The sequence below is a fragment of the Rosa rugosa genome, chromosome 7, assembly GCF_958449725.1.
Source record: "Rosa rugosa chromosome 7, drRosRugo1.1, whole genome shotgun sequence".
Taxonomy (NCBI): Eukaryota; Viridiplantae; Streptophyta; class Magnoliopsida; order Rosales; family Rosaceae; genus Rosa; species Rosa rugosa.
Window position 1 is genome coordinate 5,166,947 of NC_084826.1, and position 14,398 is coordinate 5,181,344.

Below are 14,398 nucleotides of genomic sequence, written 5' to 3' on the forward strand. Positions count from 1 at the left end.
TTGTTTTATGATGTGACTTTTCGGGAAACAATATATTGTGAAAAATGATATTCCTATTGTTTTGAAAAGTGTTTGAGATTTGGGTAACATTTTCAGGTTCGGTGTGACTATTTTAATGTTTTGATCTGACGACCGGTGGTCTGAGAATTTAGGAGGCACATGTTGTCTCCTTTTGAGAGTTATGCAACATTTTCGGTCCAGTATGACCACTTTTAAATGTTTGGTTTGAGGGTTAGGTTGACCTAAGGATCCGGGGTTGCAGGTTGTGACCTCAGGCAAGATATCGGGAACCACGCATTTTGGCCGGGTGAGTGGTTGCGAACTTACAATCATTTAGAGCTCTAATCTGTCTGTCATCGTATCTCAAGGTTCTACGTAGGTTACTTACAACTGCCGAGTACACATTTTTATTGTCCAGGTTGGACCGGGTTTTCATATTTTAATTGTCAGGTTAACATTTTATATGATTTCGTCACTAATTCTAAGGATTTTTTTCCCCTTTACACCACTCACTTATTTTTTTCTCCCACTTACCCATAATAACTCTTATAAGTTATTCATTAATACCCAATTTAGTTTTTTTTTTCCCTTTGTTTTTGAGACTATTTTGCCCTCACCCCCTTATTACATAGAGAGAAAAAATGGAAAAGAGAGAAGCCATGTGAGACTTCGCCAGACTCCGGTCACCGGCTGCCGGGTTCCTGTCACAGATGGTCGACCGCCAGAATCTGGTGACCGGCCTCCAGACATCTCCAGAAACCTCGTTGGAGGTCCTCAAAGAGGTCGTTGGATATCTAATAGGCCACCAGAGACTTTTATTGTCCCTCAATAAACTGTGATTGCCCCCCAATAAAATAAAGTTTTATTGGGGGCAATAAAAGCTTATTAGGGGGAAGAATGACTAATCTCCTTAAAATTAGATAAATAAAATTTTAATTGAATCCGATATTCTGGCAGCACGTATGCACATCTAAACAACATTAATATATGAGTTAATATATTGCTCTACTCAGTACAAGGCTCAATCAAACTTTGTCGGAAAAAAAAAAAAAAAAAACTTGGTTACATTGGGATGGTCAAGTTTATGCCACAATAACCTCTTGATCGAGTAAAAGCTTCTCTTAGAGAAGATATTTCAGCTCTTGGAGAAGATATTCAGCGTCAGATCTATGGCCCTGTTCTCCCCAATTTAGAAGTATAAACATGTTGATAGCATAATTCAAAGGACCGCGCGAAGATTCAATGGGCCAGATCAAAATATCGTCGAGCAGTATCATTTCTTACTGTGACGCCCTGTACTAGGCATTAGATGCGGAGAACAATTAACAACTGTTGGACACTCTCTTTCTAAAAAAACCGTAAAAGTTCAGACGGGTTCTGCACCTCCAAGCTATTTCCAGAACAAAAAAAGAAATATATATATATATATATATATATATATATAGAAAACAAAAAGAAAAACAGATCTCAGATTGACGATACGTTCTCCCTGAAACTATCTCTCGCTACCCTCCGTGCGTTCCATTGCGCCACTTCAGGTTCGTTCTTCCCTGAGCTCTCTCTTTCTCTCGCGTTTGTAATGCAAATTAATTATATGAAATCCCTCTCTATAATTTCCACGACGAGTAGATGAAATTGATATCGTATTACAAAATTCCTAAAACTGTGTGATTTCTCATAATTTTTGCCTTTTGCCATTAAGAGTAGTTTAAAATTAGGTTAACCGGTTAATTCTGGAAACTAATCATGGTGTGTGTAATGGATCAAACCAGAAATGACAGAGTTCTCCAAATTTCCTGAAGAGATGGCCTTGCAAATCTTATCAAGGATGCCACCTAAATCTCTGATGCGATTCAAGTGTGTCCGTAAGTCATGGTATACATTGATCAAAAGTCCCAGCTTCGTATCCAAACACCTCTTTAATTCCTTGCACAACAAACAGTCCACATGCATCTTTTGCAAGCGTTACGTCTTCAGGGATATCGCCACTAAAGATGTGGAATCTGTAATCTCATTGATTACTTTTTCCAATGATGATGTTGGCGATAATGACCATGAGCATATCTCTCATTCGGTTATCCAAGACATCGATCTTCCACTTTCTATGAGTGGAGTACCGAAGAACCATGTCAATGAGCCTGAGCTTCTCGGAGCTGTATATATTACAGGGCATTGTGATGGAATCATATGTTTAGTCCATGGTGAGATTGTGCTATGGAATCCAGCAATTAAGCAATTCAAGGTTCTTCCCAAGCCACTCCTTACAAATGGGATCGTAAATTCTATAGGATTTGGCTATGATCCCAGATCTAAAGATTACAAAGTTTTTAGTTTTCCAACTCATGATGAGGACCGAACTAGCGAGCGTGATTTTAATTATCCTCCACAGGTTGAAGTATACAGCCTCAGTACCGACTCGTGGACAGAGATCAACGCCGATCATTTAGAAACTGAAACTACCAACTTGTATCCTGAATATTTTCAAATGAACTTTAAGGGAATTTGGTATTGGACCGGCAGTGAGCAACAAAAGGAATTCATGGTTGTTTATGATAGTATGGATGAGGAATGGGTGAGGCAGCTGATCATTGTGTTTGATATGAATGATCAAGTATTTGAAGACATACTATTTCCATATAGTTTATACCACCCGATGATTCCTTATTTAGAAATGCGCGTTATTGTGTGGAATGAATCCGTCGCTCTTTTTGGTCAGTACCGTTTTGGTTATGCTGATGATGCTTTTGGATTATGGGTAATGGATGATATTGTCAAGGGTTCTTGGACAAAACAATTAACCCTAGAGGTCATAGTTGGGACTCGAATGACTTTGGAAATGTGGAAGAGCGACGAGATTCTTATGGTGGCTAATGACAACCGTATATTCTCCTTCAATTTCAGAACTGAAGAGATTAAATTTCTTCCCATTGAAAGTACGCATCCAACTTTTTCCGCAGCTATTGTATGCATAAACAGTATAGTTCCGGTTATTCATGGGAGGCAACAAGCATAAGACGTATAGAACTGTAGCAATGTATGTATCTCATTAGTCTTGTGTCCAGGAACTTGATAAGGAGATGTACTAATAAGTAACAAGGATCATTGGGTTGAGGATATACTGATTTATTGTCTGTCCAAAGCAAGAATAGTACTAGTAGCCGATTCCATCTCAAGTTGCTTCATTTGTTCTTATTTTTCAGTTGTTTTTAGTAATGCATGTATGTTCCTCACTTGTCTTATGTCAGGAACTTCATATTTAACTATTTAAGTACATGTACTAATAAGTAAAAAGGATTGAGTTGATAATAAATATTGATGAATTAATCTTTTTTCGGAGCTAGTGCTTGCGTTAACAGTATTGTTCTGGTTATTTATGGAACTGTAGTAATTTATGTTTCTCACTAGTCTATCACTCTATTAAGTCCAGCACTACAAAAAAAAAAAAAAAAAAAGACCTCTAATACCTACCCTTTGTTTTCGTGGGTACGAAATTGCGTGCGCATAGGAGATAGTGACAGGTGCAGTGACATATTTGCAAAGTTTCAAATTTCTATGAAACTGCCGAAATTTCCGTAATATTGAGGTATCCTAACGAAATTCATATGCTGTATCATTTTCGTCAGGAGTTTCCCGAAATTTTCCGTACATTTCCGCTAAATTCTCAATTTCTGAAATATCTACACACACAATTAATATATATTTAAAAATTCACACCAAAATTTTGTCTAAAATTTCTATGAAATTTGTATGTCACCGACAATGAATTTTTTACTTCATACTTTCATAGAAAAATATGAAATTTGTAAAAGTAAAATGAAATTGGAATTGATCTACTCATTTCATTTCATAGTCCATTTATATAGGGAGAGAATTACAACGGAAATATCAATTACAATGATGACATTAAATCCTGATTGATCCGTAATCATTGCTGATTGATGGTAATCGCTAATTTCTTGATTCTCTCTTCGTTAGTCACTTTGACGAAGGCACATAATGTGTTTTTCCTTTAACACTCCCCCTTGTGCCAAGTCAAAGACGAAATGGTGCATGAGTTGTTGCCTCACTAAAAACCTTGCCAAGTAACAATAAAAACCCTGTGGGAAAATTACAACGGAAATATCAATTACAATGATGACATTAAATCCTGATTGATCCGTAATCCTTGTTGATTGATGGTAATCGCTAATTCCTTGATTCTCTCTTCGTTAGTCAGTTTGACGAAGGCACATAATGTGTTTTTCCTTTAACACTCCCCCTTGTGCCAAGTCAAAGACGAAATGGTGCTTGAGTTGTTGCCTCACTAAAAACCTTGCCAAGTAACAATAAAAACCCTGTGGGAAAATTACAACGGAAATATCAATTACAATGATGACATTAAATCCTGATTGATCCGTAATCCTTGTTGATTGATGGTAATCGCTAATTCCTTGATTCTCTCTTCGTTAGTCACTTTGACGAAGGCACATAATGTGCTTTTCCTTTAACACTCCCCCTTGTGCCAAGTCAAAGACGAAATGGTGCATGAGTTGTTGCCTCACTAAAAACCTTGCCAAGTAACAATAAAAACCCTGTGGGAAAAAAAATACACCTTGGTCGAAGGAAAAGAGCACAACACACCTTTTACATTTGAGGATGACATGTGTGTGTTAGACTCCCCCTGACGTCTACACCTCCCCCTGATCCTTACATTAATCAAGGGAGCTTGGAAAGTCTTCGCATTCCTATGTTTTTCACATGTTTCTCAAATATGGCCTTAGGCAATGATTTGGTGAACAAATATGCCACATTCTCCTTAGACTTACTTGATTCACTTGAATCTTGAGGAGGGCATGTTGTTGCTGATTGTAGAAAATCTTTGGCGATATGTGTTTTGTATTATCACCATTGATATATCCTAGCTTCATCTGTTTGATGCAAGCTGCATTATCTTCATAAATGCAAGTAGGCTCTTCAGTGGTAGAACTCAAACCACTAGTCCCTTGAATATGTGTAATGACAGCTCTTAACCATACACACTCACGAACCACCTCATGTAGAGCAATGATCTCTGAGTGGTTTGAGGAGGTAGCCACAAGGGTTTGCTTGGTTGATCTCCAAGATATCGCCGTGTTCCCAATGGTAAATACATAACCAGTTTGGGAACGACCTTTATGTGGGTCAGAGAGGTACCTAGCATCAACGAAACCAACCAAAACATCATTTAGGGTTTCCGTGTAGTGAGTGGCGCTTTCGCCATCAACATTTCCTTTAAGGATTGCAGTTCCATCTGCGGTCACTACTAAAATTTTGGCCTCAGACATCGTCCAGGAACTGATGTTAAAAAAAAAATCTACCGATATCTTTAATGGGTGATGTTAAAGATCATGAGAAAAAGACATCGGTTTTTAGCCAATGTTAAAAATAACTCTAGACATCAGTTTTTTATAAGATCCCGATGTATAAAATGACTCCAGACATCTGTTGGTTTATAAAAAATTGATTTCATTTCCTATTGTGACATCGTTTTACCAAAGAAATTGATTTATATATCAATATTAGACGTATGTTCTATAGATAGAACTGATGTTCTTGGTCATTTATGACATCAATTTGTTATATCAAGTTGTTGAGTTTTCGTTCTTTTCACTTCAATTTCTAGTTTAAAAGTGATTTGCTTCTTATGTGCATAAATCAGTTTCTTCACTAGAAAATTATCACAATGAGAATACAAGTGGTAACCAAAAGAAAATTCTCATTAATACTATTTTTGATCAAAAGAGTACAAAGAGTAGGGAGAAGGGGACATATGGCCTAAACTTCTCCATATACAAAACAAAAGGCTTGCGAATAAGTAACAGAGTCATTGTATACCATTCCATAAGCAAGGCCATCTTTGCACTACATTCAACAGCAGCCAAGTCATTACCAGCATCTTTGGCATCAATATCAACAATCACTTCCTTTGGTTTATTAGTCAAACCACAAGCAGCCTGGATATCACCAATAGATAAATAAGAACAAACAACCACTAAGTAAAAACCGCCACCAAAAGTCATCTAGTCCAATCAGCCAAAGAATGAAAAAGGGTCAAAATGTTACCTTGCTTCTAGCAGTAAGGACTGAAGTGAGAGTTGGTGCTGCTTTCTTCTTTGAAGCTCCTTCTTTCTTCTTCTCATGCTTAGCCTTTTCAATCAAGCCTTCTTGTGTCCGGACTGATTTCGATTATCTCCTTGGGCTTCAACATGATATTAACTACTTTCTTTTGCACTGGCTTGGGTGCCTCATCCCTTTTAACCACCACAAGTTCATTCACGTTAACATAAACTTGCTTCTGTACATCAAACAAAATAGGCAGAACCCAAAATCAGATACATGAATAAAGCAAAGCAAACAAGGAATAAATGTGATAAAAGAACCCAGAATCAGACACATGATTAGCAAGGAAGGTATCAAAACAAACCTTGTTGTTCTCATTAGCTGCTGCAGCCTGTGCATTAGCTAGTAATTGTGCCCGGAAGTTCCTGCAATCACTATAGAACATTAGTAAGAAAGTAACAATCAGTCCACAAAGAACACCTATATAACAAACCCATTTGTAGAATCGATCACAATACAGATACAACAGTCTAATTCCAATGAAATCTGACAACTCAAAGCAAATGCTGCATATGAAGCAAAACGTTTGTCTTATTAAGTTAAACATAAAGAGTGAGGTATGCATCAATAGTTGGACTCTGTATCACTTTGACTCTATAAACTCAGAGGTAAATGTATTAAAATACTCCTAATTGCGTATCTAACCATAATATTCAAAGCAATAAGCTGTTAAATAGACCAGAAGAAATAAGTAAGAGAATCAACAACACATCAGCCCATTTCAGATAAACTCACTTTTGCTTTCCTCCTAGAAAATCTACTCACTTCTTGGGTTTTCAACATCCATTTTAGGATGCGAAATTTGACACTTCCATTAACTAAACTAGTACTTGACCATTACGAAGTGCAATGAGTTTTTTTTTTTTAATGATTAAATGACAAAATCTTCCTATTGAAACTTGGGCAAATATAACTGTTAACCATTCTCAATGCAGAATGCTAGCTCCATTGTTCTTTATCCTCAAAAGCTCTTTAGTTTCCATATCCTAACTTCAGTTTACTATCTCTAGGCAAAAAGAAAAGGAAAATACAAGTCTAGTTATCCATTGTGAGTAGAACTGACTCCAAATTTTGAAATATAGAAAGAAAGTGGGATGAGATGATATATAGACTGTAAAACAAAATAAGAATTAAGAAACCTATAACAGATACAATTTGAGATATTCCCTTCATTTCCTTAAACCGATTCTTCCTCATATTAGGATATGAACTTTGACTTCCATCCTCTTATCTACTGCTCGACTTTAACAATATGTAGTAAGAAAAATGCTTCAAGACAGAAAACTCAATATGCCAAGTTGCCAACTCAGTTTTTGTTACAACATCCTATTACTTTCTCTAGGCTAAAAGAAAAGGAAATCTAAGTGTGATTCTGCCATTAGGGGAAGAACCATCTCCAGCCTTTTAAAATACAGCATGAAAGAATGATTTCTTAAACATTAGAGTTACTTCAAAACCAAGTAGAAATCAAATCTGATAGTATATGATCTTGACCATTGCTAGCAGACAAATATTGACATCTACTTATCAAGATATACATCATTAATTCATTATCTTATTGATAAACAAAGGTTTAACTCATAACTCAGAGACACACAAGCATACACAAAGTCCAAATGAATCCTTCAATAATATTGAACTAAGGGAACAGAACAATCTGACCTCCAAAATTTCCATATTCATTATTCAACAATCAACTCAACGATAGCATATTACTGATATTAGTAATTTAGGAAAACACAAAACAAAATCAATCTCAACAGTATCTGATATAGAAAAACCCACAAATTCTTCTCTTCAAAGCTCAAACTGTCCAATAGTTCAACCCCAATTCCAAAATAGATTCAGTACCCAACGGATGAGGGGGGAGGGAGTTTGAGGCAGAGCCGATGAAACCCAGTGGTGGAACAGAGGCGCAGTGGAGGCGTGGAGCTGCCGTGGCTCGGGGGGAGCTCCGGTGGAGGCGTGGAGCAGAGGTGCGGTGGCTTGGTGGGGAGAGCGAATACGAGCAGAGGCGCGGTCTAATTTTCCAGTTTTGGGGATCAAATGGGTTTAGGTTTTGTTTTCGAGTTTATGTCTAGCAAAAAAAAAAATTGAAACCGCCTAGAGCCTAGGCCAATTAATCATATTGGGGGAGAACTATCCACACCCAGAACCAAATCAGAAAATTTCTTGCAAAATTTAAACCAAAAAGCCACCAAGAACCATCAGAATCTACTATTTCTCAACATGGGTTATGCAATTACACAAACACAAAGTCTAAAGATTAAGCCTTTTCATCAAAATCACCCAGTTATGAACATTTCGTATCACAAATCAGATGAACAATCATCAAGAACAACAAAACCCCCAATTAGAATCAGAAAGCAACACCTCTGGCTTGTTGTTGATCAACGACTCTCGAAGCCATTCCTAAATCTTTGATTCAAAATCAATCCTTTCAATCTTTCTCTCTGTGAAGAACAAGAAGAAGAAGCGATTCAGAGAATGAATAAGAATTTGGTGCCGAATGGCCCCCTTTTTAAAGTTAGAAAGAGAGAAAAGCACATACGAAAGAGAGAGGGAGGAGAGAGAAAGTGGATCTGGAGGACTCTCTCCTCCGTCACCGATCTCCAACCACCGGGGTGGGCTCACCGTAGCCACCATATTCTTCGCCTTCCTCCGATGAGTCAACAACAGGTTGCACCTCGGAGATGAGCCACAGAGAAATCTCTGCGAATTCGTTTTCTGGGGCTTTGAGGTTTTGGTTCGATTAGGACGGGGGGAAAGAGAGGGATAGGGTTTGGGGGCAGAGCGAGAGAGAAAATGGGTCTCCAGTTTTATGTGTGTAAATATTAGAGATAAAGTGGAAAAATTTTGTTCCGCGCGTACGAAATTTTTTAATTTAGTCTTTCTGAGTTTTTGAAAATTGTAGAATTAAAACATAGACATCAGTCAACAGTAATAAACGATGTTAGTTATATGCATACAAATTGGAATTTGAGGAATCGATGTTAATGATATTCTTTTACATCGCGTGAATTTCTCACTGATGTAATTGTTGTGATGTCTAAGAGCAAAATTCTAGTAGTCGCCATCAACATTTCCTTGAAGGATTGCAGTTCCATCTGTGATCCCTCTTGTCTCTCTGTAGGGAAAGAACAGTCTCAAGTTATTGGTTCATTTTAGGTATCGAAAAATGTTCTTGATACCATTCCAGTGACGTTGCGTAGGCGCTGAGCTAAATCTAGTTAACAAGTTCACTGAGAATGCAATGTCTGGTCGAGTACATTGGGCTAAGTACAATAATGCGCCTATTGCACTTAGATAGGGAATTTCAGCTCCCAACACCTCTTCGTCATCTTCCTTTGGACGAAATGGATCTTTCTTTGCATCCAAACTTTGACCGATCATGGGTGTGCTAGCAGGATGCGCTTTGTCCATGTTAAATCGCCTGAGCATCTTTTGGACATACGCAGACTGGTGGATTAGTATTCCACAAACTCGGTGTTCTTGTTCAAGGCCTAAACAGAATCGAGTTTTCCCAAGATCCTTCATCTCAAATTCAGATTTTTAGTAGCTCGCGGTTTCTCTTATTTCATCAAGAGTACCTATTATGTTCATATCATCGACATATACAGCTACAATTGCAAATCCGGAACTTGTTTTCTTTATGAATACGCAGGGGCATAATTCATAGTTCTTATATCCCTTCCCAATCAAGTAGTCACTTAGACGGGTATACCACATCCGCCCGGATTGTTTCAATCCGTAAAGTGAGCGTTTCAACCTAATTGCAAATGCACTTTCATATATATCTTTGAATCAAGATCCCCATAGAGATATGCAGTAACCACATCCATGAGCTGCATTTCCAGTCCTTCGGAAACTACCGAGTTAACTAAGTAGCGGAACGTTATAACGTCCATTACGGGAGAGTATGTCTCCTCGTAGTCAATTCCAGGGCGTTGTGAGAAACCTTGATCCACAAGGCGAGCCTTGTACCTCAGGACTTCATTCTTCTCATTACGCTTTCTGACAAAGACCCATTTATGTCCTACAGGCTTTACACTTGGTAGGGTTAGCACTACCGGACCAAATACCTGTCTCTTTGTCAGAGAATCTAATTCTGCCTAGATTGCTTCTTTCCATTTAGGCCAATCTGCTATTTCTTGACATTCTGCAACAGAGCGTGGTTCGATATCATCGTACTCTATGATTTCTTGAGCAACAGTATATGCAAATATATCATCAATGTGTATGGAAGATCTTTCCATCAACTCATACGCACTCTCATAATCCATTGAGATTTCTTTGTTCTCTGGAATCATTTCAAACATCGGAGCGTCCTCCAGTATTGATTCATGGACATAACTATAATCAGAGACAATCTCATGAGAGGGATTCTCTACATTTGATGATTAATGGATCGGTTTGTGCCTTACTCGCCCTCTTTTTCCTTGGGTGAGTGCCAATCGAACCAAGTGGCCTCCCCCTCTTCCTTTGGGGAGCCACGGCCTCAACCACACCTCCACTAAGTGTAGTTGCAAAGCCTCTATCGTGCCCCTTGTTGGGGACTTCTAACCTTGCAGGCACATTTGTAGCTGGTATATATGATCTCGTCACTTTTGTGATATCAGTAAACGCATCAGGCATCGAATCTGCTACGTTCTGAAGACCGATTATTCTTTTCACTTCACTTTCACTTTGTGAAGTGCGGGGATCAAAATGAGACAGAGCGGGGACAAACCACGATAATTCCTATCGTTCCCTTGGAAAATCTTTTTTCCTATCTCCCCCTAATGATGGGAAGACTGTCTCATCAAAGTGACAATCCGCAAATCTAGAGGTAAAGATATCGCCTGTCAAGGGTTCCAAGTAGCGGATAATTGTTAGAGATTCGTATCCAACATAAATACTTAATCGTCTCTGAGGACCCATTTTGGTGCGTTGTGGGGGCGCAATAGGCACATATACTGCGCAACCAAATATGCGTAAGTGTGAAATGTCAGGCTCATATCTAGTTACCAACTGGTACGCAGAAAATGGTTGGCTAGCAGTGGGTCTGAAATGAATAAGTAAAGTTGCGTGCAATATTGCATAACCCCAGGCAGATATAGGCAGGTTGGTGCGCATAACCAATGCCCTAGTCACCATCTATAGCCTTTTGATGGTGGCTTCTGCGAGACCATTTTGTGTATGCACATGGGGTATATGATGCTCTACATTGATCCCAATAGACATGCAATAATCATCAAATACTTTTGATGTAAACTCTCCAGCGTTATCAAGCCTTATAGACTTGATAGGGTGATCAGGGTGGTGAGCCCTTAAGCGTATAATCTGTGCTAGGAGTTTTGCAAATGCAGCATTTCTTGTGGACAATAAAACGACATGTGACCAGCGTGTTGAAGCATCCACCAGAACCATAAATTACTTGAATAGTCCGCATTCTGGATGGATAGGTCCACAGATATCTCCTTACATCCTTTGTAAGAATGGAATGTTTTGTTTTGTGTCTTTAGCATAGGAAGGTCTCGATCCTGTTTTTTCTAAAGAGCAGGCTCTGCAAAAACGAGTGATGTGCCTTTGAAATAGTCAATGAGGCATAATGGGAGGGAGGTAGTGCTTCTGGTACTTCAGAAGGCAATGGCTGCATTTGAGCAGTACTAGGACCAACACCTTGCAGTGTGGTGGATTTTTCTCCCATTTTATTTTTCACTCGAAAGAAAGGATGTCCGTGTGAGTTCTTTAAAATACGGATATCATGTCACGACCAGGGTACCCTAGGCGGTCAAGCCAAAGCCTATATGAGTCAGTGTCCCACATTTCATTGTTGGTGACAGCATAGGATTCAATGATCCGAATCGTAGTGAGGTACAGTCCACTAGATTGACTCATAAGTTTCTCTAAAATGCGTTTCCTTCCACATTCATTAGAGGTAATATAAAGGTATTTAGTTCCATTCTCACAGTGTGTTTCTACATGATAACCGTTGGCACGAATATCTTTGAAACTTAACAAGGTTCGATTAGCTCTTGGTGAGTATTTCTATTTGGGTAGAATGACAATCTTTTCATTCAAATAATTTTTTCTTTTTCTAGATATATTGCTTTACATCTTTATAATGCTATTTCGAACCATGTATATATGTATAGCAAATAAAAGTCGAATAAATTCAGTGCTTCAGAATAAAATTCAAAATTTATTAATAAGCCAACGATAATCAAATCAAGGTCTTGTTTAGAAATCTAATTCATCAAACCATTATTGAAATAAACTTTAAGACCAAGTAATAGTCTAATTAAAAATGAGGCATTATGCCTTCACAACTGTTTTTGGAAAATAAAATAAATAAAGCAGATCAGTCAAAATCTGAAGCATCCATTGACTGAGCAAGTTCCTTGTTGTCATTGAAGTCTGCAATTATGAGGTTGACATCTAGGTCATCGCCTTCTTCTTCCATATAGTTTCTTGTTCTTTAGACTCCTTATACCTCTTGTAAGTGGCTGCTACTATGTTGCCTGCTTGGCAGTTCTTGTACCAATGCCCAATGATTCCACACCTATAGCATGGTTCATTGCCAACTCTTTCCTGTTTGACTGAAGGGTTCTTAGGTGCCCTTTGCACCTTGTTTCCATGACCACTAGGGCCAGCACCACCATCTCTGAGCCATACATTGGGAGGGCTTCCACTGCCCATACCACAACCCCCAGGTCCCTTGCCACGTGGTGCATTGTTGCCACGTGGGTAGGGATCAGCACGTCCAACCCCCTTTGCTTTAGGGTTCTTTCCATCTTTCTCTTTGCCATAATTAGCCTCGGGAATTTTCTTTGTCCCAATAGGCCTGGCATTGTTGTTCAAAAGAACCTCATTATGCCTCTCAGCCACTTGCAGTAGTTTGATCAGCTTATTGCAGGTTGTGATTCTTTTGTTGTCATACTCTAGCCTATACTGGTTCGCTAGTATAAGTGTTGAAGTAGGAAAAGTTGAAAGAGTTTGTTTGATCATATCATTTTCTGTGAGTTCCTTTCCACAGAAATTTAGACGTGCCTTTAGGCGCAACATGTCATTGTTGAAGTCATTGACCCTTTTGTAGTCAAGTAAGCGGATTTCATTCCACTGAACGGTCAGTTCTAGGAGCAAGGTGTCATGAATGTTCCCAAAACGTCCCTTAAGGGCATCCCACAGTTCTTTGGATGTCTTCAACTGAAGGTACTCCCAGCGTAGGCTAGGATCAATATGTCGCCTCAGAAACATTAAGGCATTTGCTTTCACCTTATTAGATGGTTCATCATATTTAGGGTCGGTAATGGTGGCAGTGTAGTCTTTTGCCACAAAGGCAGTTTCCACATCGGAAACCCAACGATGGTACTCAAGTCCTTCTGAGTCCAAGATGTCAAATTCAGGTCGAGTTGGATCAGCCATCTACATAAACAAGAGGGAAGATATAAATTACGCAGTCATAAAGACATCCACGTGAATTATTTTCTAAAAATATGAATTAGATTTCAAGACCAAGATTCGTAATGGTCACATATTTTTTTTCAATGCTATGTGAAAATACTTTATCACTGTAAGTGTGTATGTATAATGCGCATGGATTTTCATTATCATGGCAAAACGAAATTTATATGTTGCATTCTAAAAATAACCATAGCACATGTAATAATAAATAAAAGGGCTAAATACAGATTACTACCCTGTAGTTTTGGTCCAAAATCAATTCAGTCCCTGAACTTCTAATTTCATCAAAAACACCCCTGCACTTTTAATTTTGATATAATAGGAACAATTTGTTAGTTTTCCGACAATTGAGTTATTTAACTTGTTAACGTGGCTCATATATGGCCTATGTTTTTGTCGAGGTGGCCTGCATAGTTAATTTAGGAGTGAGTCCTACTATTAAAAATAAATAGTTTTTCAACAAATAATCCAACTATAACTTGAACCCATAAAAGAATATTAACGAATTGGACCTATTAGATCAAAATTGAAAGTGCAGGGGTGTTTTTGATGAAATTAGAAGTCTAGGGACTGAATTGATTTTGAACCTAAACCACAGGGTAGTAACCAGTATTAAAACATAGCATATATAAAAATAAAGTACATGGCATTCTCAAAATTCATAAATATACAACAAAATATATGCTACACATAATAATAGCAATAATATATTATGCGTAAAATAAAATATAAACAAAATCATAATACAGAGGCATGCTTTAGAAATAATTAAATAAGCGTAAATAAAATAAAACATACTCAAAATTTCATGATA

The 14,398-nt window shown here is 38.1% G+C and overlaps 1 protein-coding gene and 1 long non-coding RNA gene across 2 annotated transcripts; one reads left to right on the plus strand and one right to left on the minus strand.

The window, feature by feature from the left end:
- Window positions 1–1,769: 1,769 nt before the first annotated feature.
- On the plus strand, window positions 1,770–3,102 carry LOC133723684 (putative F-box protein At1g70960). Its single transcript, XM_062150561.1, has one exon. The coding sequence runs from the start codon at window positions 1,775–1,777 to the stop codon at window positions 3,011–3,013; it is 1,239 nt and encodes a 412-aa protein (XP_062006545.1). The 5' UTR covers window positions 1,770–1,774; the 3' UTR covers window positions 3,014–3,102.
- A 2,570-nt stretch (window positions 3,103–5,672) lies between these two features.
- LOC133720350 (uncharacterized) lies at window positions 5,673–6,637 on the minus strand. The gene is made up of 3 exons (XR_009851816.1): window positions 6,443–6,637; window positions 6,082–6,313; window positions 5,673–5,972 (listed from the first exon to the last, which is right to left on the minus strand). It is a non-coding gene; the product is annotated as an uncharacterized LOC133720350 (long non-coding RNA).
- Between the last annotated feature and the right edge of the window lie 7,761 nt (window positions 6,638–14,398).

Bases quoted from the DNA above. Each gene is read 5' to 3' on its own strand.
- LOC133723684 (XM_062150561.1), top strand. From the start codon at position 1,775: ATGACAGAGTTCTCCAAATTTCCTGAAGAGATGGCCTTGCAAATCTTA.